This window comes from Microtus oregoni, unplaced genomic scaffold (assembly GCF_018167655.1).
Source record: "Microtus oregoni isolate MIOR12 unplaced genomic scaffold, Mior012 000003F_ref0000135, whole genome shotgun sequence".
Taxonomy (NCBI): Eukaryota; Metazoa; Chordata; class Mammalia; order Rodentia; family Cricetidae; genus Microtus; species Microtus oregoni.
The window spans coordinates 31,245,574-31,267,233 of record NW_024543062.1 but is presented as its reverse complement, the minus strand read 5'-3'; the positions used below and the strand labels follow the sequence as shown (position 1 = coordinate 31,267,233).

Sequence of the window (21,660 nt, the reverse complement as noted above, 5' to 3'; positions counted from 1 at the left end):
ATAAGTGGGGCTCCTGACAGTCCCAGGTGGCTGTGAACTGTGGCTGAAGCACCTTTGCTGGGCCTGGTACAGTCTGTGCTCAATGGGTGTACTTTCTCTCCCTGCTCCAGGCAGAACCCAGTGCCCCAATGACAAGGATGAGCCTGGGCAAATCTCTCCCTTCTAAAAAGAAAGTGCTCCTGGACCTCACTGCAGTACATCGGAGCTAGAAAGAAACCAGAATTCTTTTTTTAAATTATTTATTATGTATATAGTGTTCTGTCTGCATGTTTGCCTACACACCAGAAGAAGGCATCAGATCTTACTAGAGATGGTTGTGAGCCCACCACGTGGTTGCTGGTAATTGAACTCAGGGCCTCTGGAAGAACAGACAATGCTCTTAACCTCTGAGCCATCTCTCCAGCCCAGAAGACAGAATTCTTTTTGTTTGTGGAGTGTTGTGTTTCTAGGAAGCTCTGAAAGCAATTAGAGTGTAGGAAGAAGAGCGGCATTCTGAGTTTCAGCAATACTAGAACATATCATGAAGCAGGAGACAATGAACAGCTTGGTTCCGGCATCCATACTTAGCCATATCTGAGGCCACCTTCCAAATCCAGTAGGCTCGAGCCTCTTGAGGTGATCCGTATTTTCCAGGGTGAAGTCCCAATACCATCGTAACAATGGTGTGATGCAAGGTTTGGCTTAAGGGTCCCTGTTCTTGTCTGCTTTCTGTGGCTGTGGCCAAAGCTACCTTGAGGGGTGAAGAATTGATTTGGCTCACAGGTGACTGTCCGTCACAGAACGAAGTAGGTCACAGACTACCACAAAGTGATGCCAAGGCAGGAAGCTGGAGATGGGAACTGAAGTACAGCCCACAAAGCAATGATTTTTGCTTCCTGCTTCCTTTCTTAAACAGCACAGGCCCTGTGGCCTGGGGATGGCAGCGCTGAGGTGAGCTGGGCCTCCTGCACCAGCTTGCAGTCAAGAAAGGCAGCACAGATGAGCCCACAGGCCTAGCAGAAGAAACAGACTGCTCAGCAGAGGCCCCCTCTCCCAAGGTGTAACCTCTGATACAGAAAATAATAAAAGACTAAGAACCACAGACGCACCAGATATGATTTCAAAATATAGATTTATTTATTAAGGATTATTTAATTTCTGCATAAAAATCACCAATTGTTCCTCATTGGGTTTTTTTTTTTAATACACATCAATTCTTCCAGGGTTTGTTTACCCCAATACTTTAAAAAATATAGCTCTTTTTAGCGCCAGAAGGACAGTTAAGGCAGCAAGGAAGTTTCTTGGGTCTCCACAGCTGGAGGGCTCCCATGACAGGTAGTTTCTTAGGTTGGACAAGCCATCCCTGAAGAAAATAATTATGCAGAAGAATGCAAATACAGTCATGTATGGTCACTTGTGTGCCTAGTCAATCATCTGAAAAGGCTTGCTGGTACATTTCGGCTAAAACAAAACAAAACAACGTGTCTTACAAAAGACAGAGTGAAAGAGAGAGAGCAGGGCTGCAAGGGCAGATATGCTAGCCACGGTGAGGGCTCCCACCAGCTTGCTTTTTAAACAGACACCACAGTAGGGACCCTGCTGAACTTCCGGTCAGACTCCATCGTACTCCAAACATCTAAGACATCCTTGGGCCAGATGGATCAGGTTTCTTTGCTGGGTGAGGTGTATGTCTACCCCAGGCTGGGCTCCTCCTGAGCTGGGTAGGCGAGGAAAAGACAGAAAACCCTAGAAATTGATCGTTAGTGACGTTAATTGAGCAATGTTAATTGGTTTTGACCACACTGGAGGGAAGGCTTGCTCAACCTGGGCTTCTGGGAAAGTAGGAGTAGGTGTTTATTGCTCCATTAGAATAGGCAACAAACAAAAACAAAACAAATGACCTCTAACAAGCTGAGGCTGCCCCCTGCAGACCTAGGCTGGCCTGGCGGCTGAGCTGGGCATCCCAGCTTGATTCACAGTGATTCGGGCTTGCTTGCTCCCACGTGGGGCTGTGTCTGGGAGCTACACTGTATAGTCAAGCTCTGCGTTCATCTTGGTGTACATGTCATAGATGGCGTCGATGGTGGCTGTGTAGTTGACCAGGAAGAGGCGGATCTTCTCAAGGCACTCCTCCTCCGTCACATTCTGCCCCTTGGAGAGAGCCTTCAGGAAGTCAGACTTGTAGGGTGCTGCATAAAGTGCTGCCTTGAGAGGGAAGAGGGAAGGCAGGTGCAGTATTAGTGGGGCAAGATCAGGCTGGCACACTGAGCACTGAGGGGTGTGTAGCCCTGACACCTGTGCTGGGTGGGTCACTCTGCTCATGTTGGAAGGGAAAAAAAAGGTACATGCTCCCTTCTCTTGTAAGGGAGAGCAGGACACCAGCACCAGCTTGTAGTACGGACTGACAGGCCCAAGTGCACACTGAAGCTTGTGTCTTGAGGTTAGTTATATTCACTCAACTTGGTTGCTCATGTTAAGATTAGGGAGGGGACAGCAGGGCAGTGGTGGTGCACACTGTTAGTTCCAGAACTCTGGAATCAGAGGCAGGCAGATCTCTGTGAGTTCGAGGCTAGCCTGGTCTACAGAGTGAGTTCCAGGACAGCCAGGGCTACATAGTGCGACCCTGTCTCATAAATACAAAACCACACAAGAGAATGATTATGGGGGTTGTGTGAAGCGCTCTACATAGCACAGGGTACACAGATGCTCAGGGCAGCAACAGGTACACATTGTTCTGCCCTTGGTTAAATTTGGGGGATACTTCAATACTTCGAAAGGTAGAGAACCAGAAATTCATAGAACCTTAGATCCAGAGGACAAAGACACAACCAAATAAAACATCTAGAACCCGTTTTGTGGAGTGAGGGGTCACACGTGAGAAGACAGTAATTACTTTGGGGCCCTGACTTAAGCCATGTGATGCACACGGTGCAGGACGCCTTCCCTTTCCCAGAGGTCTGGAGGTGTGAGACATGAGGCCACTGAGGCCCAGGGAGGCAGGCTCCCTGGTGCCCACTTGTGTTTCTGAGATGGGTACCTGGTTGTGTTGCCCAGGCTGGCTCAGAACTCCTGGGCTCTAGGATCATCCTGGGCAGAGGCTGATCCCTGGGACCTGAGATCATCACAGGGCAGAGTATGAAACAGCGCCCACTAGCGGTGCACTCGCAGCCGCTGGGGTGACACATGGTATACTGTCTTTCCTGAGGGTGCTTGCAGGGGCTCTGGAGGAAGACACTGCAGGGAGAGCAGGCTGCTTGAAATGAGCCCTGACCCCAGCCATGCCCAGGTAGAAGGCCCAGAGGTGGCCATACTTTCTGCCTCATGACCTACTCTTCCTGCCTGGACCCAGCCTGCCTTGGGGCCCTTCCTGTCAGAGCCTGGGCTTCTTGGGAAGGAGGGGTAATCTGATGAGGACATTGTGAGGGGCAGGGTAGCCAGGGACATTTGGGAGGACTTCTGACTCCCAGCCTGATGAATCTAGGGCCCCTCAGCTACCTAGGCCGGCACAAGAGTCTTTTCCAGGGGCTGTGGTCAGTATCACCCAAACAAAGGCCACTGTAAACCAAGAGCCAGAGTGTTTCTAGCAGCTACGTCCTTGAGGGCCCTTCTTCCCCTCTGTGCCTGGGGTGAGAGCCCAGGGTGAAGGAGAGCCAATGAGTCCACCATCACCCCGTGGCTCTTGAGTCTGCAGACCTGACTCTTCTCACAGCCATGGAACCAACAGGCTGAGGGGCCCACAGGGACACTAAGGAACACCTGAGGCCACAAACAGAGTTGGCAGTGGTTACACGAGGGTCTAAGTGAACCAGCCCCATCCTATAGTACAGGTGAGTCCTTCGCAGGATAAGCAGGGACTCGGTGGGAAGGAACATAATCTTCTTGTCCCGTGGGGGCTCACCTTGAAGATCTTCTGCACCAGCCAGCCGTGGTACTTCTTTAGGGCCATCTCATAGGCCTTGTTGGCATTTACACGGATGAGGTTAGGGTGGTTCTCATCCCGTTCCCCGTCACAGATACTCTGCAGGAACACCTGGATGAAGCGCAGGCCCCTGTGGTCCAAGGGGACATTCATTTAGGGCCATGACCCATAACAGTGCATGCACAAGGGAGTACCTCCCCTAGGTGACCTGTGTCGGTTCTACTTCTGAGCATGTGATGACCCAGCTCTGGTGCAGCGTGCCTCAAGCGGAGCCTATTCTGGGTCCTTGCAGCCTCTTGTGGTGTAAAGGATGAAGCCAGTGTGACCCTTGGCAGGTTCAAAGGCCAGAGATGTGTCACACTGCCTCCCAGGCTGCTCGCCTCTACTGCACAGTGACCCTAAAATGCTTCATGGGACACAACAGGAACCCTGAATAGAAAGCAACAGGAAAGGTGCGCAGAGGCCCCTATGCTGAAGGCTTGGGTGTTGCTGTGAGAAGTGGGACCTAACTGGAAGAAGAGTCCCTAGTGACCTCCTGTTTCCTGTCAGCCATGAGATGAGTAGCTTCTTCCCACAGTGCTGCTAGCAGGATGTCTTGCCTCATGGTGAACCTAGCATCAGTGAAGCTGACCAAAGGCTGAGCCTCTCCATGTAGCTCATTTGGAGCTCCCATCCTACCCCCTTCAAATGCATGGGGCCGAACCGGGCACCGTCAGCCACTGCACAGCCAGGTGCCCTTCCAGCTGCTCACCAGTCTCCTGTCTTATGTGCCCATCACTGGATCCCAAACAAATGCTTCTGCTACCCTCCTGCAGGGGACTGGGGTTGCCCAGGCAAGAGCTTCTGGAGCAGTCATAGTCCATCTGCGCTCGGCTCCAGAGCCAGCATTGCCTTTCTGGTCACCCCCAGGCCCACAGGTGACTTACATATGAGGAGTGGCATCACCTGCCTTGCTACTGCTGGGCAAATGGACTGGGAGATATTCCTCAGTCCAGGCCTGCAAGGCCTGATGACAAGGTTGGGCAGTGTGCCTGGGGCAGCTCTTAGAATAACCGGATCCTGATGACCACCCGGCCCACCTATGGGAAGCCAACTTCCCCAAGTCCAGTTCACCAGAGAAGTATGTGTTGGGGGCCAGGAGATGACCTTCAGGGGACAAGCTATCTTCCTGGGTCCTGGCCCAGACCTCTGAGATGTCAACAGTGGGAAGCGCTGGAAGTCAGGGCAAGGGTCCCTGCCTTCTTAGCAGCTGCTGGAATCACATGGCCAGAGAATTCCGGAGCTAGCAGACCACTGAAAAGATTCAAGGAAGATACTCGTGCAAGTTCAGGAGCGCTCCTACCACATGCCTGTTCAGGGAGTCTTAACACACAAATCCACCCGTGCACAAAGCGCTGCCTCTGTGTCATGTACCATCTCTCACTGCCCAGTCGACCTGGGCTGTGACGTGGCCTCCTCGGTGAGATGGGGAGATGCCACATCTGGACCACTCTATCCGGTGCATAAAGAAGGGAGTGGAGACTACGGCTGGAAAGTGCACTTCCCCTGCTGTCTCTGCCACCACACATCTGTCAGCCTTGGGAAGTTTCTTGTGGCTATTAAATGGCAGTGTTGACACCCTCGGCCCAACGTGGCCCAGCCATGCCCCACCTCCAGTCCATCACCTTTTCAGCCACAGCAGTGCCAGTGTGGCTCCCACTCTGGGCCACTCGGCTCCATACATGCCCTTCTCCACCTCCAGGATGTTCTGCAGGGTCCTGAACTTGGCTGGGTCAGTGTCATAGACGGCTTTAATTTTCTGGAATAGAGCACAGATGTTTTCCTGTCACGGACTGCCCCGCAGACTGCTTCCGCACACCGGGCAGAGTGTCCCATTCTATTGGCCCTGCCACCAACCTGCTCATGAGTCCAGGAGCCACCCAGGAGCCTGGGCCCCTGAAATGCTTCAAGTGCCTCACACAGTCCTTTTGGTGACCCTGACACTGCATTCAGAACCCAATCAACGGATTAGGACTCAGGGGTATGTGTCAAAAGGCTTGGGACAGGGAGTGGGGCCTAGCTGGGCTAGCTCCAAAAACGCATGTCTTCCCACTGCTATTGACACTGTCACAGATATCAGGGACCTGAAATCCCACACTGAAGAGGAATAGACCAGGCAAAAGGGTTCAAAGCTATTCAGACAAAGCAGCACCTGAACTGGCGCTACATCAGTCTGTCGAGACTGGCTGAGCCCGAATGCCACCCGTCACTTCCTGCTGTGTGACCTTAAGTGAGTCATCAACCACTCTGAGCTTCAAGCTCCTCATCTCTGTGAAACAGTAATAGCAGGACCAGGCCCAAGGTTCCTTGGGCTGGAGAAGGGAGGCCGCGCCCTCAGTGTGCCTCTCTGCAGAAGTACCCAACATGGAAGAGCCAAGCTGACGCCACTATGGACTTGATTTTTGTTCTTTCTGTGGTGGTGGGATGCTTAACTAGGCTAGCACAGATCCTCAGTCCTCAGCCTGTGTGCTGGAATTACAAGATGCCTGCACGATGATGCTTAACTGGAGTGTGTGTGTGAGTGTGTGTGTGTGCGTGCGTGTGTGTGTGTGCGCGTGCATGCGTGTGTGTGTGTGTGTGTGTGTGTGTGTGAGTACCAATGGAGGCTAGGACACTAGATCTCTGAACTGGAGTTGTGTGTGTGTGTGTGTGTGTGCGCGCGTGTGTGTGTGTGAGTGTGGGTGAGTACCAATGGAGGCTAGGACACTAGATCTCTGGAAATGGCGTTAAAGGAATTTAAGTTGCCCAGTGTGGGTACTGGGACCAAACTCCAAGCCTCTGAAAGAGCAGCGAGCACCCTTGACCCCTGAGCCCTCTCACCAGCCCTCCACCTTTACTTATTTATATATTTGTTTGTTTGTTTTGATTTTTCGAAACAAGGTTTCTCTGTGTAGCAGTCCTCGCTGTCCTGGAATTCGCTTTATAGATTAGGCTGGCCTCGGATTCCGAGTGCTGGAATTAAAACCATATGCCACCACCGCCCAGCCCCACCTTTATTTTTTTTAAGATACAGCCTCTCACTGGCTGGCCAATGACCACCAGGGACCCATCTCTCTCCTCCAGCACCAGGATTATTCTTGTGCTGCCCAGCGATACTTTGACATGGGTTTAGGGGTCCTAAATCAGGCCTGCATGTTTGTAAAACTGAACCACTTCCCCATCTCTGGAGTTCTTGTTTGGTGGAGTGGGTAGCAGAGTATCTGGACGATCCTGGACTGTGTGCTCGCAAGGGGGCACTGAGAACCTTGGTCCAGCAGGCGAGGGGCTAGGACTCTACAGTCTCTGTCCTCTTCCCTGAACTCAGCCTGGCACCTGGCAGGGGTGGGTTCAGATGCCTGATGATGTACTTACAGTGATGTTCCCACTTATGTCTGCTTTGATGGGCGTAAACACTGGGGACCCAAGGCAATCTGGGAACAGAATGAGAAGAGAGACTTAGATTCCCAACCAAGATGGCATTCAGAACCACCACAGGCCATGGAAAACCGCCATCTTCCACACATGGAAGACTGTGTGTTTAGGGGCCAGGAAGAATCATTTATAGGTGTTCGGAAGGTCCCGTGGCCAAGTGAATTCACGGGGTGCTGGGCTCTGGATGAGAGTGGATTGTCAGGGCCTCTGAGGCTGCTGGAGTTGCTCTCCCCAGCACTGCCCCATCCAAGAGAACTCTCTACAGTGCTGGAAATGCTCCACCTGCACTGTCCTGCCGGCAATCATGAGACCTCAGACTTGACTTCTGCCCTCCCCCACACACTGCCCTTCATCTGAGCTTCAAGTTTCCCATCTTGTGAGCGGGCAGGTGTGTGACAAGCAGCCATAGACACACATTCTGTTCTCCCTGGAGCTACAGTGTTTCCATGTGGAGGAGGGAACCTTTCTTGGCAGATCCTAGTAGAACGGAGTGCAGTACAAACAGTGACAACTTTGAGCAGGTGACAGGCAGACCAGGAGTCACCTGCCATGTGTGCTTGGAACCCCAGGCCCCATGTGGGATGTGAATTGTGTTCCTGCCTCTTCCCCTCCCCATGCTTTGCTCCTCTTAGCCGGCAGCACCTGCAGCCAGAATATCATACCATCAAAAGCTGTTCAGAGAGGAGGGGTCACATTCCAGTACTGCCCTCACCCTCAGAAGCTAAGTGAAGTTGCCTTGCTCCCCTGACACCCACCTTCTCCATGCTGGGAAGTGGGCTTGATAAGTCTGACTCAGAACAAGGGCACAAGGACACCATAGTAGGCAGAAATAGGTAGCAGTACCACAGAAGGGAGATCCTGTTGCCATGGAGGCAGACAAGGGCCTAAGGACTCAGTGAATGACCTCAAGAGAAGAACTGCTGGTCAAATCCCACTGAAGGTGACCAGCACACGTGGGTGGCCATCTGGAATACTCTTTCACTGCTAACATGAAGAAGTGTGTGCTGAAAGCGCCTTCAATGACACATCCCAGACACAAAGGGACATGGATGAGGACCCAGATAGGTGGTAGTGAGATGGGCCTGATATCCCTCCATGGGGCAAGTATCCTGGACCACATGTCTGTTTCCTCCTGTGTGAGCCAGGGATCAAAAATCAGGATTTAAGATGCATCACCCTGGTTACAGGCATGTACCTGTAACCCCAACATTTAGGAGGCAGAGGCAGGAACACCAAGAGTTTGAGGCCAGCCTGGGTTGCAAAGCAGAGTCTCCAGAAAGAAAACAAGAAACAATGATGCACCTAGGCTGGGGGTGCAGCTCAGTGCAGAGGAGGCAGAGCCCCTGCCTAGCATGTGTGAGGTCCTGGGTGGGACCCTCATCACCAAAAAATTAAATTATGGGCCCGAGAGATGGCCCAGTGGCGACTTACACATTCAGTCCCCAGGACCCACATGGTGGAAGGAGAGAACAGATTTCCACAGTTGCCCTTTGACCCCCACTCAGTCGTCATGGCTCACACATGCACGCTCATATGAGTCAATGCAAAAATCAATTTAAAAGAAAAAGACTCCAGACCTACTTATCAGGGTGCCCAGTGTGAGGCAAATGCTGGAAAAGAGGCATTGATCAGTCTATGCTCCCCAATTCTAGGGTCAGGCTTCACTACCGAGCAAATCTCTCCAAACCTCTGCAGAGTGCAAACCCCGCTGTACACCCGCTTTTCACTTTTTCTCTTTCTGAGATCGTGGTGTGTAGACCATGGTCCTCCTGCCTCCAAACGCTGGGATGACAGGTGTGTTCTACCACATCCCGCCCACTGAAGTCCCTCATGGAGGGTCTGCCCCTGTGTACTGTGGCCGTGGTGTCTGAAAAACTGACCCCCCGGCAGGCTCTTCTCCACACTTTTGTGCAGGCGCACTGAGGGCCAGAGGTCAACAGTGGTGTGTTTCCTAACCACTCTCCTTGCCTCTCACTGAGCCCAGGCTCACTTACTGGACAGGCATCAAGATCCAGGGGTTCTCTTGTCTGCACGCCACTCCCCACCCGACACAGACAGCCCAGGTGTTGTTTTGGGTGCCAGGCATCCACACTCAGCCTTATGGCACAGCAGATACTTTACTAACGGCACCATTCTCCCCTCCCCTTTGTCTACACTCTTATTATAGTTCAGATGACCCCCAAGTATTAGGTTTTTTGTTTGTTTGTTTTTGTTTTTTTGAAACAGGATTTCTCTGTGTAGCCTTGGCTGTCCTGGAACTCACTCTGTAGAACAGGTTGGCCTCAAACTCAGAGACCTGCCTGCCTCTGCTTCCCGAGTGCTGGGATTAAAGGCGTGTGCCACCACCCGGCTCCAAGTATTAGTTTTAAGCACCCAGCCACCCAAGATGGCAGAGGGTCTGTGAAGCAACTTGGGCTTCAGCTTTTCTCCCTGAAAAGTGAGACTAGGTCTCCGTGCAGGGCAGGGTTGCTGTGCAGGGCAGGTACGGACTGTGTACATAGCAGGTGCTGAGTGTTCATCAACACAGCCTTCACAGGGAGATGCCGGGAAGCAGGCCTGGACAGCAGAGTGTGGGGAGCCGTGGTCTAACGTATGACACAACCGCGGTACGGAACTGAGCCCCGCCCCGTTGACAGGAGAAAGGCTTATTGTTTGCCGTTCTCCTGACAGTGCTCGTGAGGCTCACAAAGCCGCTGTGCTCAGCAGGCACTGTCCCCACAGCCATCATTGTGTGTGTGACTGATGGCTGGGGCCCAGGCTCTGCTGTGGGGGAAGGGTGCAGTGGATGGAGGCAGATGCTGAGGCAGGACTGCAGGCTCCATGAGGGACTTTAAGAAAGAGAGTGGGCCTAGCCTGTCACCCCAGCATGCTGGAGCCTGATGCAGGAGGGTCATGAGTTCTAGGTCAGCTTGGGCTACATAGTGAGACCTCATCCCAGACAAAAAGAGATGGGAGTGTGGGGTCAGGGTGACCCCAGGTGGAGGACAGGAAAGGCTTGGACAGTGTGCCCTGTGCTGTAGGCCAAACAGGCCAGAAGCACCTAGAAGCTGGGCACTTGTGGTTATTGTCATGTCAGGGCCAGCTGGCTCTGGGTGTGAATTGTGACTCTGACAAGTGACTTGAGAACTCTGAGTATGAACCCTTCATTTCCTGCAGTCCAGAGGTGCTGTGCAGAGAGAACTCTGAGTATGGTGGGCTGGGGTCTGCTTCCTATGGCTTACACGGGGGCCACTTAGAGAGGCCAAATGAGTCGCCCGAGCTGGGTGATAGCGCCAAAGCACCCCACGTTAGCTTTCTAGGATACATCTGCTGGTGTGAACTCAGAACAGTGCTGGGGCAGGAACCCCAAAGCATGGTTTGGATTCCCACACTCAGGTGGCCTTTCTAAGAGTCAAATCTGTGCTGGTTCCCACAGCCTGTCAGCCTCACTGCTGTCCCAGAGTGCAGTCTGCCCACAACCACCTTTCTTGTCTGACTAGTTTCGCAGTTCCCTCAAACTCGTTTTGCCTTCTTTTAACTGCCATCAACCCACCCGGCCCTGGAGGGAGAGGGCCTTGCATGGTTTTCCAGTTTGTCCTGTAACCCACAGAAGGAAGGGAGCTGCCTTTAAAAACAGGAAGGCCCACAGTGCCACCACCTCCTGTTGTCACACAACCAACCCCAACAGGCAAGCTGCTTCGGAAAAGCTCTGACTTTTTAGAACACCACTGAAAGATCTCTTACGCCTAATAAAGGCTTTTTTTCTCAACCCAGAAGGCATAAGAAAAGGTCAATAAATCTGATTACAAAACCCAAGAGCTTCTTATAAGAGGCCATCAACAAAGTAGAGCAGGAAGCAGAGAAAATAAAGGCTGTTTATTATCCCAAATATATAAAGAGTATTTACAGAACAATAAGAAAAAAAAGTTCTTTACAATGAATAATTCACGAATGAAATAAAAAGATGCTTAATCACAGTGATGAAGAAAATACAACTAACATGGAGACCTTTCCATCAACTAAGTAATTTTATGAATGTATCAGACACTGGATAGCATTTATTTAAAATGTAACACCAGGGTTGCAGAGATGATCAGAAGCTAACAGCACTTGCTGCCCTTCCAGGGGACCTGAGGGCAGTAACCAGCACCCCTGTCAGGTGGCTCACAAACTCCTGTAACTAGTATCAGGGGATCTGACTTCCTCTGTGGGTACCCCTATACATGTAGCACATTCAGGCACACATACACACGAATTAAAACAAATCCACAAATGGAACAAGCCATCTGTAACTTTCTAAAAAGGGTCATCATTTAAAAATATAAAGGGTGGCCTGGTGACGTCACAGGCTCCCTCAAACCTTCACCATGGGGCACTATACTGAATGTCTTCAGTCTTTTTAAAAGCACCTCTGGGCTTTCGGCTGCGGTAGCCATCTTTCAGTAACTCGCCAAAATGACAAACACAAAGGGAAAGAGGAGGGGCACTCGCTATATGTTCTCTAGGCCCTTTAGGAAACATGGAGTTGTTCCTTTGGCCACGTACATGCGAATCTACAAGAAGGGCGATATTGTAGACATCAAGGGAATGGGCACTGTTCAAAAAGGAATGCCCCATAAATGTTACCATGGCAAAACCGGAAGAGTCTACAATGTCACCCAGCATGCTGTGGGCATCATTGTAAACAAACAAGTTAAGGGCAAGATTCTTGCCAAGAGAATTAATGTGCGGATTGAACACATCAAGCACTCGAAGAGCAGAGACAGCTTCCTGAAGCGGGTGAAGGAGAACGACCAGAAGAAAAAGGAAGCCAAAGAGAAGGGCACCTGGGTTCAGCTGAAGCGCCAGCCTGCTCCATCCAGAGAAGCACACTTCGTGAGGACTAACGGGAAGGAGCCTGAGCTGCTGGAGCCCATTCCCTACGAATTCATGGCCTGATGTACAAAAAGAAATAAAAGACCTGGACTATTAAAAAAAAAAAAAAAAGCACCTCTGGGTTGTTGATGGCTGTTTTCGCCTGCTTTGCCAGCAGCATCCAGTAGCTGCTGGGAAAACACAGAGTAAGCTGTCAAAACTACTCGCAAAACAAAAGAAAATGGAAGCCAGGAGAGGAAGTCCCCTTTGGGGACTAGGCCCTCCTGCCTGGGTCTCTACCACTGCCCAAAGGGCTGCCACTGCCCAAAAAGCAGAATTGTCCAGAATTGTCCAGCTTGTCACTACATACCACCCAGATCATTTCCTCCTTCAGCACAGCTGAACACAGGTCACTGTACTCAGCGCAGCCAGGGTGTGGCTGGGCATTACAGACAGTGCTTGCCAAGCACGCTCAAGGCCCTGGGTTCCAGCATCACGACATGGTGGTGTATGCCCATAGCCTTGGCACTTGGGAGGTTGAGACAGGAAATACTAGTTCGGGGCCTGCCTGGGTGACTTAGTGAGACTGAGTAGTCCCTGCTCTCCCTCTCCAGAAAAGAGCACAGCACACATCTGGAAATTTCCGTCACAGGCATTCCAAACATCTTTACTGTTTTCTTCTCTATTCGTGTGTATGGTCATGTGGGTGCACAGGCGTTTGGAAGTCAGAGGTCAACCCCAGGTGCCATCTTCCATCTTTTTGATACAATAAGGATCTCTCACTGGCCTGTGGCTTGTTAAGTGAACCAGACTGGCTAACCAGTGAGCTCCAGGAAGCCACCTGTCCCAATCTCCCCAGCACTGGGATTATATGCATGCACCACCACACCTGGTTTTCTACTTGGGTTCTGGAAGTAAACTCCCATACTTCAGGTATGCAGGTATGCAGGCTAGCCTTGAACTTCCTTTGTCGTTGAAGGTGACTCTGAACTCCTAAGTGTCCAGCCTCTACCTCCCAGGCCTTAGAATTACAGGCCTGCAGCTCTGTCTATCACAACAAAGTGTGTTCCCATTGTCCCAAACTGAACAACAAATAAGAGATTAGCCATGTCCTGAGAGGTGCCAGCCCTCATTTTAAGAACAAAATGTCATCCCAGTTCTCAGGGGCCAAGGCAGGAAGATGGAGGGTTGAAGCCCAGTCTGAGCCACATGTCCAGGCCCTGGCACAGGTAAATGAGCAAACACAGGAGGAACCAGATGACTCTGCTTTTGGTGAGACACACCTAACTCAGTCCCTGAACACTTATTTCCAAGGAGTGGTCACTATGTGGCAATAGACACTATGTGGTGTGGCGAGGTTCTGCTGGGAATGCCTTTTTTCATAGCCAGATAATAAAATTTGTTAGACACTCCCAGCAGATTAATGTTACAGGTCCTGAGTTACAAGATCAGAATGGGTGGCTCAGATTACAGCTGATGGAGATGAATCTTTTATTAACTGGGGAGGGGTGTCCAGGCTCAGGCCACAGGCCGTTTCGGAAGGGGAGAACACAGAGGATGGCCACACTCTAAGGCTGGCTCTGCTCTATATTATCACCTTTAAGAACCACGCTGCGTCTGCACACTGTCTGTCCACTGTGGCCCTCTTTAATAACAGTCTGGAGGCCAGGGGTAGTGACACACATTTTTAGTCTCTCTGCACTGTTTGAGGCTATTCCTGATGGTCTACATAGTGAGCTCCAAGCCAGTCAGGACTATATAGTGAGATCTTGTCCCCCCAAAAAGCCGGCCTTAAGTTGTAAGTATAGTTGGGAAAATCTGACTTGCTGTGTAACCTGGGGAAATTAGCCAATGTCTCTGAGCTACAATTGCCTCATTAGTAAAATAAGAGTAATGATGAATCCCATCTTGCGGAGAGGCTCAGCACAGTTCCTGCGGGGTACCTCAATAAAAAGTCTTATTCAGCTTATGCTGGAGAGAATGTAGAGTAAAGGGAACACTCCTCCATTGCTGGTGGGAATGCAAACTGGTACAGTCACTTTGGAAATCAGTATGGTGATTTCTCAGAAAATTAGGAATCAACCTTCCTTAAGACCAGCAATACTACTTTTGGGTATATGCCCAAAAGATGCTCAAAGGACATGTGCTCAACTATGTTCACAGAAGCATTATTTGTCATAGCCAGAACCTGGAAACAACCTAAATGCCCCTTGACTGAAGAATGCATAAAGAAGAAATAGTACATTTATACAATGGAGTACTATACAGTAGGAAAAAAAATGGCATCTTGAAATTTCCAGGCAAATGGATGGATCTAGAAAACATCATATTGAGTGAGGTAATTCAGTCCAGAAAGACAAATATAATATGCACTCACTCATAAGTGGCTTTTAGACACAAAGCAAAGAAAAATCAGCCTACAATTCACAATCCCAGAGAACCTAGACAACAAAGAGGACCCTAAGAGAGACATACATGGATCTAATCTACATGGGAAGTAGAAAAAGACATGATCTCCTGAGTAAATTGGGAGTGTGGGAATCATGGAAAAGGATAGAAGAAAGGAAAAGAGAGGAGCAGGGAAAAATATATAGTTCAATTAAAAAGAATAAAAATAAATAAATAAATGTCTTATTTATTTATTATACTTATTACATAGTATAGCATCATCTTTCTCAATAGTCAGGTTTTCCAGAAAGGAAATCCAGAAAACAATGGCCCTGGAGACTGGATCTACGGTGGAGTACGTTCCTAGCATGCACAACGTGGGAAGGAGTAAAGAAGAAATCGGAGATGGGGAAATATTGACAGACTGGAGAGGAAAAGCCAACAGAAATCATCTGGACATGACTGCAAGAGCGTTACAAAGGGGGCTTGGGTGGGAGTCAAGGGGTGTTCTTGGAGGACAGCACAGAGAATACTTGGAAGCCTGGAGAAGCTGACTGCCTGGGGCACACCCAGTCTGCTGGTTCCTGAAGTGGTTAGGAAGCTTAGCTACATTGTAACAGTAAGAGAAAGGGTGCTGAGTAAGGCTATAACAGAAGCAGGGAGACTCACAAAGCCATTTTAAAACCAGAAACAATAGAACCTAAGACCACAGCCGGCTCTTCCACCCCACAAGTTCTAACACTGTCACATCACACCAGCTTCCCCTCCCCACCACACAGGACAATATTGTCCAGAGGACGCTATTGTCCAGAGGAGGACTTCTCAGGGAACACAGCTGTGCCCTGAACACCCAGGACAAGTGAGTGGAAAGAAACGCGGACTTTCTCAACCCTCTGAGCCCCAGGAGGCAACCTCACAAGGTGATGATGGTGCTTGATGCCCAGAGTCACCCCACCTTTGCATGGGTGAGAGGCTGCCAGAGTGCATGCAGTCCAGCCCTTGGGAAATGGCTCTACCGCAGAGAAAGCATTCCTGAGCCTGGGTGACGGACTGCCAGGGCCCAGGGCCAACCATTGGCTGCTTCAGTCTGAGAATCATCCAAGTGCAGCTGAGAGCCATGTGGAGTAGGTCTGGGCCCCTGGTGTCACCCACTTGCTCACCCTGGCCTTCTGAGATGGCTTATCGGTCTTTCTCTGTTCAGGACATCTGGTTCTGAGGTTCGGGACTGGTGCCTGGCCTCTGTTAGTGTGAGAGCAGAAGAGAAAAGGAAGTAGCCAAGTGTGTGACTGAGCTTACAGACATCCTCATCTTCTCACCTCGTTTGCAGAGGGATAAGGCACCGTGCTGGGAATCTGTTAGGGACAGTAGTCAGGCCCTTCTGTGACGTTCCTGGCAGAGTATAGGTGGCTTAGGCAATGTCCAAATGGGAGATCTCCTGGCCCAGGACCTTGTGAAACACATGTATGTCCCACCACAGCTAGCCTGACCCCTTTAAGATGGCTCTCGGGGGCAAGCGTGGGAGTGGGTGGAAACTCGTTTCTAACCCTTATGAAGGAAGTAAGAAACAAGGGAATTGGGGTAGGGTTTCTTAAAGAGGACCTTGAGGATGCAGCCTTGGCACAGGGCAGGCAGCCCTGCTTCTTCAGATACAGGGATGGGAGGAAACCAGTTAGATCCAAAGTCTCTGCTCCCCTCTGTACTTCAAAGGCAGCCATCCTACAGACTGGCAAGGGCCCCTCCCAAGGCACTCACTCAACCAGGAGCACCAGAACTAGGCAGGGCTGACCGTGCCTGCTGGCTACACATTTGCAAATGCCTCCCTCTAATGCTAGGCCACTGCAGGACTTTAAAGCTGAACAAACCAGGACCCGAAGTGCGTCTTCGGCTCTGTGTCCCTTCCGGGCACTGTTTCTTCTTCCAAGTGCTGCTTATGCCAGCACAGTCTATGTCCTGGGCTTTGGGTAGAGCCCACCTCTCAACATTCCAGCAGCCTGCTGGAGCGGAGGGGGAGCACAAGCCCCCTGCATCTCTTTCACAAGAGTCAACATGCAAACAACCCTCAACAGACATGTAGAACACGGCAGGGCTGCAGCCAAGGGTCCTCAGTCCAGGAAGGGCTTGCTGCTCAGGGGAGTGTCCTAGAGATAAGTGTACCAGGCAAGGCCAGCTCCCAAGGACACTGATTTAATTACGCTAAGAGTCACAAATAAAGGAAACACATTCCCAGTATTAAACCTCAAATGAGTAGCAGAAATCATTGCCTTGGGCTCCTCCATCCCAGACTTTTCCTGAGACAATGACAGCTAATAGTTGTCATAGATGTCACCTCATGGACCAACTTTAATTGACTAAGAAAGTGGTTATTCTAAGAAAGATGCTGAGGCTGTATCTAAGCTCAAAAGGGAAAAAAGAATTGTGATTGATTAGTAATGCCTGCCACATGTGTAGGATGTACAAAGATTATGTCTTCAGATTTAATCATGTATTTTAATATGAAAAGAAAAGCCAAGCATTTTTGGCAAGAACCTAGAAGAATGGAAATGGAAAAAACAAACAAGCAACAACCCCCCCCCCAAAAAAAAAACCCTTTCATGCAGCTAAGTGTGGTGTATATTAATAACACCAGCACTCTGGAAGCTGAGGTAGGGGTGTCACAAATTCAGGGTCAGTCTGGGCTACTAAGGGCCTCAAAATACTAAAAAATAAGTAAGATAAAAGGATACACTCAGCAAATGTTCCAGCTTGCAGAGTCGTGGGCACTGAAGTTACTCAGAAACACAGATCACAATAGGTTCTAGGAGGCACAGGGAGGAGGATGACTGTCTGGGTAGGGTTATCGCTAAGCCAGCTCCTTAAGGACGTGTGGACTCCAGCCAGACAAAAGGAAGGAGGTATGTGGGTGGGCGAGTAGAATGGTATGCAGAGTGAGGAGAAAGGCTGACACAAGGAGCACTCTGGGGACGGTGGCACAATGCCATCTGTGGGCCTGGGAGTCATTCAGAAAGCTGGCAACACAGATTTCAGGAGAGCACATCAGGGAACCACTGAGGCTTCTAGCTACGGAGGAACATCAAGCCTCCTGGGTTGAGAGCAGCCGCATAACTGACGTAAAAGATAAGTGAGGAGGAGTCACAGGTCAGTCTTGTAACTGATCAGTCAGGAGATCCAATTACTGGGTCAGAGGGGAGAAAAAAAGATGGGTAAAGGACCAGCCTCTAAGTGGATACGAGAAGACCTGCATGAGCGGAAGAATTCAGGCTAGAGATACAGAGGCAGGGTGACCCCCAAAGGGATGCTGTAAACCAGAGGAGCAGGCTGACATGTAGCCCACGCCCACAGGAGCAGAGAGAATCGGTGTTGACCAAGCCCAGCCAATGGTCCCAGGCTACACCCTGAGGAGTTACGGTGGTTGTTCCAACAGGTCCAAAGAACTATGCAGAGAAAGTTCTGGAGATATTGGCAGCAGCACTGTCGACCACAGCGTGGGAGTCCGGCATGAGGGATTGTTAAACTGCGGTCACTACGGGTATGACAAGGGACGTAGGAAGGCAGCCTCACTATGTAGTTAAATGCAGTTAGATGAAAAATGAGGTTGAACATTTCTCTCTCTCAAAGATACAGAAGGAAGACCCTAGAAGGAAAATATCCTCAAGTGGCAGAAGGCTGCTCTTTAAAAACTCTACTTCAAAAGGCTGTGGGATGCCAAGAGGATAGCTCACATCTGTGATTCCAGCCATTTGGAAGCTGAGGCAGGAGACTCGCATTTGAGACCAGCCTGGGCTGCAGAGTGAGTTCCAGCACAGAGTGGAATCTTAACACAGAAAACAAAACAAACAAACAACAACAACAAACCAATAGTTCCTGAAATGGATATGGTGGTGCATGCCTTTAACCCCAGAAGCTTGGAAACTGTGGCCGAGTCACAGCTTGTGACTACAGAGTCGATTCAAGGCCAGTCTGAGCTACAAGGCCCTGGTTTCAAGACAAATGTCCATGAAGGAACTAAGTGAACTGATAAGTCAGTATTAGATCCTTAGTGCCTATAAATGGTAGTCAGGAATAGGACCAAGCTCGTCCCTCTGAATGGGGTTGACAGCTGTATGGCTGGGGCGGACTGAGGGGCCACTCGCAGTGGCACTAGGATTTGTCTCTGCTGCATGTACTGGCTTTTTGGGATCCTGTTCTCTTTGGATGGATACCTTGCTCAGCCTAGATGTAGTAGGGAGGGCCTTGGACCTTCCACAGGGCAAGGTGCCTTGCCCTCTCTTAGGATTGGAGGGGGTGGGGTAGGAGGGTGTGTAGAGGGAATGGGAGGAGGAAAGGGAGTGGAAATTTGGATTGGTATTTTTTTTTAAGTCTAATTTAAAAAAAGAAAAAAATTTTAAATGGCAGTCATTGTTTGGTTCTGCTCTGATTTGAGAAAACCTGTTCCCACAATGCCTCTCAGGCTCCTTGTGGCCATCTTTCCAGACCAGCTGTAGTCCAGGGCCACACGCACTGTGCCCAGCTCATCCAAGCAATCAGGGACACCCCAAAGATGTAGACTAAGACCCCACCTTGAGCTGACAGTGGGTCTCCAAGGCCAGGGTGGGAGAACCCTCCTGAAACCTGAGTCCACAGTAGAAAGCACCATCCAGGAAGAGCACGCTCAAATGTTTTCTTTTATACAAGTGCCAGGAGTGACTCTCTTTTGCAAACAGCAAATGGCTCTAGGGTGACCCCACTGAAGTGTCTGTCTAAATGGTGCTTCTGTCCACAGCTGTGACATCCACAGCCCAAGATGGCAGCAAAGACAAGGATCCTTTGAGACCAGAAGCAGAGAGGGAGGGACATTACTCTGCCCTTGCTCCAGCTGCCTCCTCCCATCTCCTCCCAAACCAGTCAGATGCCCATACTCAAAAGGGGTGCCCCAAGTGCAGAGCTGACATGCCACCTCAGTGCAGACGGGGAAGCCATGCCATCACCACCATAGAGCCATTGTAGGGGCTTCAGTGTTCTTTGTATTGAGGGGTGTCTAGAGGGACCTGGATAATGCCCTGTGGCATTCAGCACCCCTTCAACTACAAAGAACAAAACTATCTCTCCACACAGCTGCAGATATCTACTAAGGAACAAAACTATCCTCACTTGAGAACCACCGGCCCCAGTATATTCTGGCTGGCTCTGACTAGCAAACTACTCAAGAGATCCAAGAAGGAAACAGACACAGACACAAAACACAGTGTTTCAGGGCTGGCGAGATGGCTCAGCAGGTAAAGGAGCTTGCTGCAAAGCTGGATGGTTTGAGTTTGATTCCCAGGACCCACATGATGGGAGGTAAGAACTGACTTCTGAAATCTGTCCTCCAGCCCCTGGCATTCAAACACATGCAAATAAATAAGTATATTTTTTTTAAAAAAAGAAACATAATGTCATAAAAATCAAAGCTAAAGCCAGCAGCTCCCTGCCTGAAGATGCAATCTTATCTCCAGACAAGATACGGATGACAAGAGGTCTCGTGCACTAAACAGGTTTAACGGAGGACCTACTAAGTTGTGCTCGGCACAGCGGTGGCTAAGGAAGCTGAGACCCTGCTCTCAGGTTGTCGCTCCAGGTTTGCCTCTCACAGACAAATGTATTCAAGATTAGAGTTAACATCCATTTTAGACACCTACGGAAGGGGCCCAACATCAGATTCAAGAACTTCATACATGACTTTCTTCCCACAGGAAGCATCTCTTCACAAGCCCTCAATTATCCCCATATCCAGCCTAGACTAGCACCTCCATGTCACTCTGAGGCTCAAGAGAAAAACGTAGCAGATCTACAGGGCCACACACCCCTTGTGGGAACTACTGCCCCCCACCAAGACCAAATCATATCCAGGAGCCAACCAAGTGACTATGCATGTGGGTGCCAAACCTCCTCTGGCTAAGCAGCCTCAAGGCTCTGCCCGAGTGTAGGTTTCCCCTGGACTCTGCCCTGGGGGCTGGTGTTGTCCTGCAAAGTCACCAAATGAGCTAGCAGGGTAGGGCACTGGGAGCGTCCCCACAAAGCAGAAAGCAGGGCTCAGGTTGCACCCTTTGTGGACTGCAAGGCAAAGGGCAGGGCAGATGGCATCGGTTTTCCTTCCACTTTCCAACAAGGCCTGGACTGGAGGAGGGGAGGAAGAGGGTCTGAAACAGGCTTGGGGACTCATTGCAGTGCTCCTAAGAGGTTCTTCAACTTGACGTGCGGCAGACAGGACTTCCTCCTTGCCCAGCCAAAGGGAGGGAGGGATTCGAACTAAGCACCCTGCCGCTGACATCACCCCCACAACCCACCCACTTCCCTTCTCCTGACCCTTTTCCCAGAGGGAGGAAAACATTTTCATGACTTCTCTAAAAAGCGTTCTTGAGTTTTGCAGCTCCATCTTCAAGCCCTTGGAGGTGACTGTGGTCTTTGATCTGGGGTCGGGTGAAGCTGGGGAGGGGAGGGCAGGGTTTATTCCTTTTAAGGGTGGGGGAGAATTGAGAACCAGTCTGAAAGGGACGAAAAATGAAACCGAGGATGAAGGCGTTCCGGGGAGCCAGCATGTCCGTGGTGCAATAGTAAGGGATGTTGGGGGGCGATGGATGAGAGGGAGTGATGGGATTCGTCTGAGGGGAGAGAAGGAGCAGAGAGATCTGGGCAGGTGGAAAGGGCTGGCGGCTCGCGGGACTCACCGAAGAAGGGCGGCAGGTGGGCCACCGCCTCCAGGAAGGGCCCGGTCTCGATCTGCCGGTCCGCGGGCAGCGGCTTGAGCAGGTGCTCGGCCAGCAGCGCCATTTCGGGGTCGAGGCCCTTGGTGATGCCCCAGCCCGCACCGAGGGCGTCCGCGCCCGGGCTGTCGCCGCCCGCCGCCGCCTCCCGGGACGCCAGCGTCGCCACTTCCGCCCGCGCCACTCCGCGAGCGCCGAGCGCCGCCCGCAGGCCGGAGCCATTTAGCACTCCGCCCCGCCCCTCCGCGGCTTGGCCAATAGGCACACACCGCCGCGCCCATTTGGCCAATGGGAGTCCGCCTCCCCCGCTACCGCACTGCCATTGGTCTGGGGGCGGAGCTTAGCGGAAGCGCGGGCGGCCGGCACCAGGTG

At 50.9% G+C, this 21,660-nt stretch overlaps 1 protein-coding gene across 1 annotated transcript; it reads right to left on the bottom strand.

Annotated features, from left to right (window-relative positions):
- Nucleotides 1-1,094: 1,094 nt before the first annotated feature.
- LOC121444177 (glycolipid transfer protein) lies at nucleotides 1,095-21,485 on the bottom strand. Its single transcript, XM_041645972.1, has 5 exons — nucleotides 21,253-21,485; nucleotides 7,289-7,347; nucleotides 5,563-5,696; nucleotides 3,878-4,028; nucleotides 1,095-2,184 (listed from the first exon to the last, which is right to left on the bottom strand). The coding sequence occupies exons 1-5, from the start codon at nucleotides 21,353-21,355 to the stop codon at nucleotides 2,002-2,004; spliced, it is 630 nt and encodes a 209-aa protein (XP_041501906.1). The 5' UTR covers nucleotides 21,356-21,485; the 3' UTR covers nucleotides 1,095-2,001.
- Between the last annotated feature and the right edge of the window lie 175 nt (nucleotides 21,486-21,660).

Bases quoted from the DNA above. Each gene is read 5' to 3' on its own strand.
- LOC121444177 (XM_041645972.1), bottom strand. From the start codon at position 21,355: ATGGCGCTGCTGGCCGAGCACCTGCTCAAGCCGCTGCCCGCGGACCGG. The intron at 7,348-21,252 runs GTGAGTCCCGCG...TTCTGTTCCCAG, and splicing joins CCACCTGCCGCCCTTCTTCG to ATTGCCTTGGGTCCCCAGTG. The intron at 4,029-5,562 runs GTGATGGACTGG...CTTGGACCACAG, and splicing joins GCACTGCTGTGGCTGAAAAG to GGGCCTGCGCTTCATCCAGG.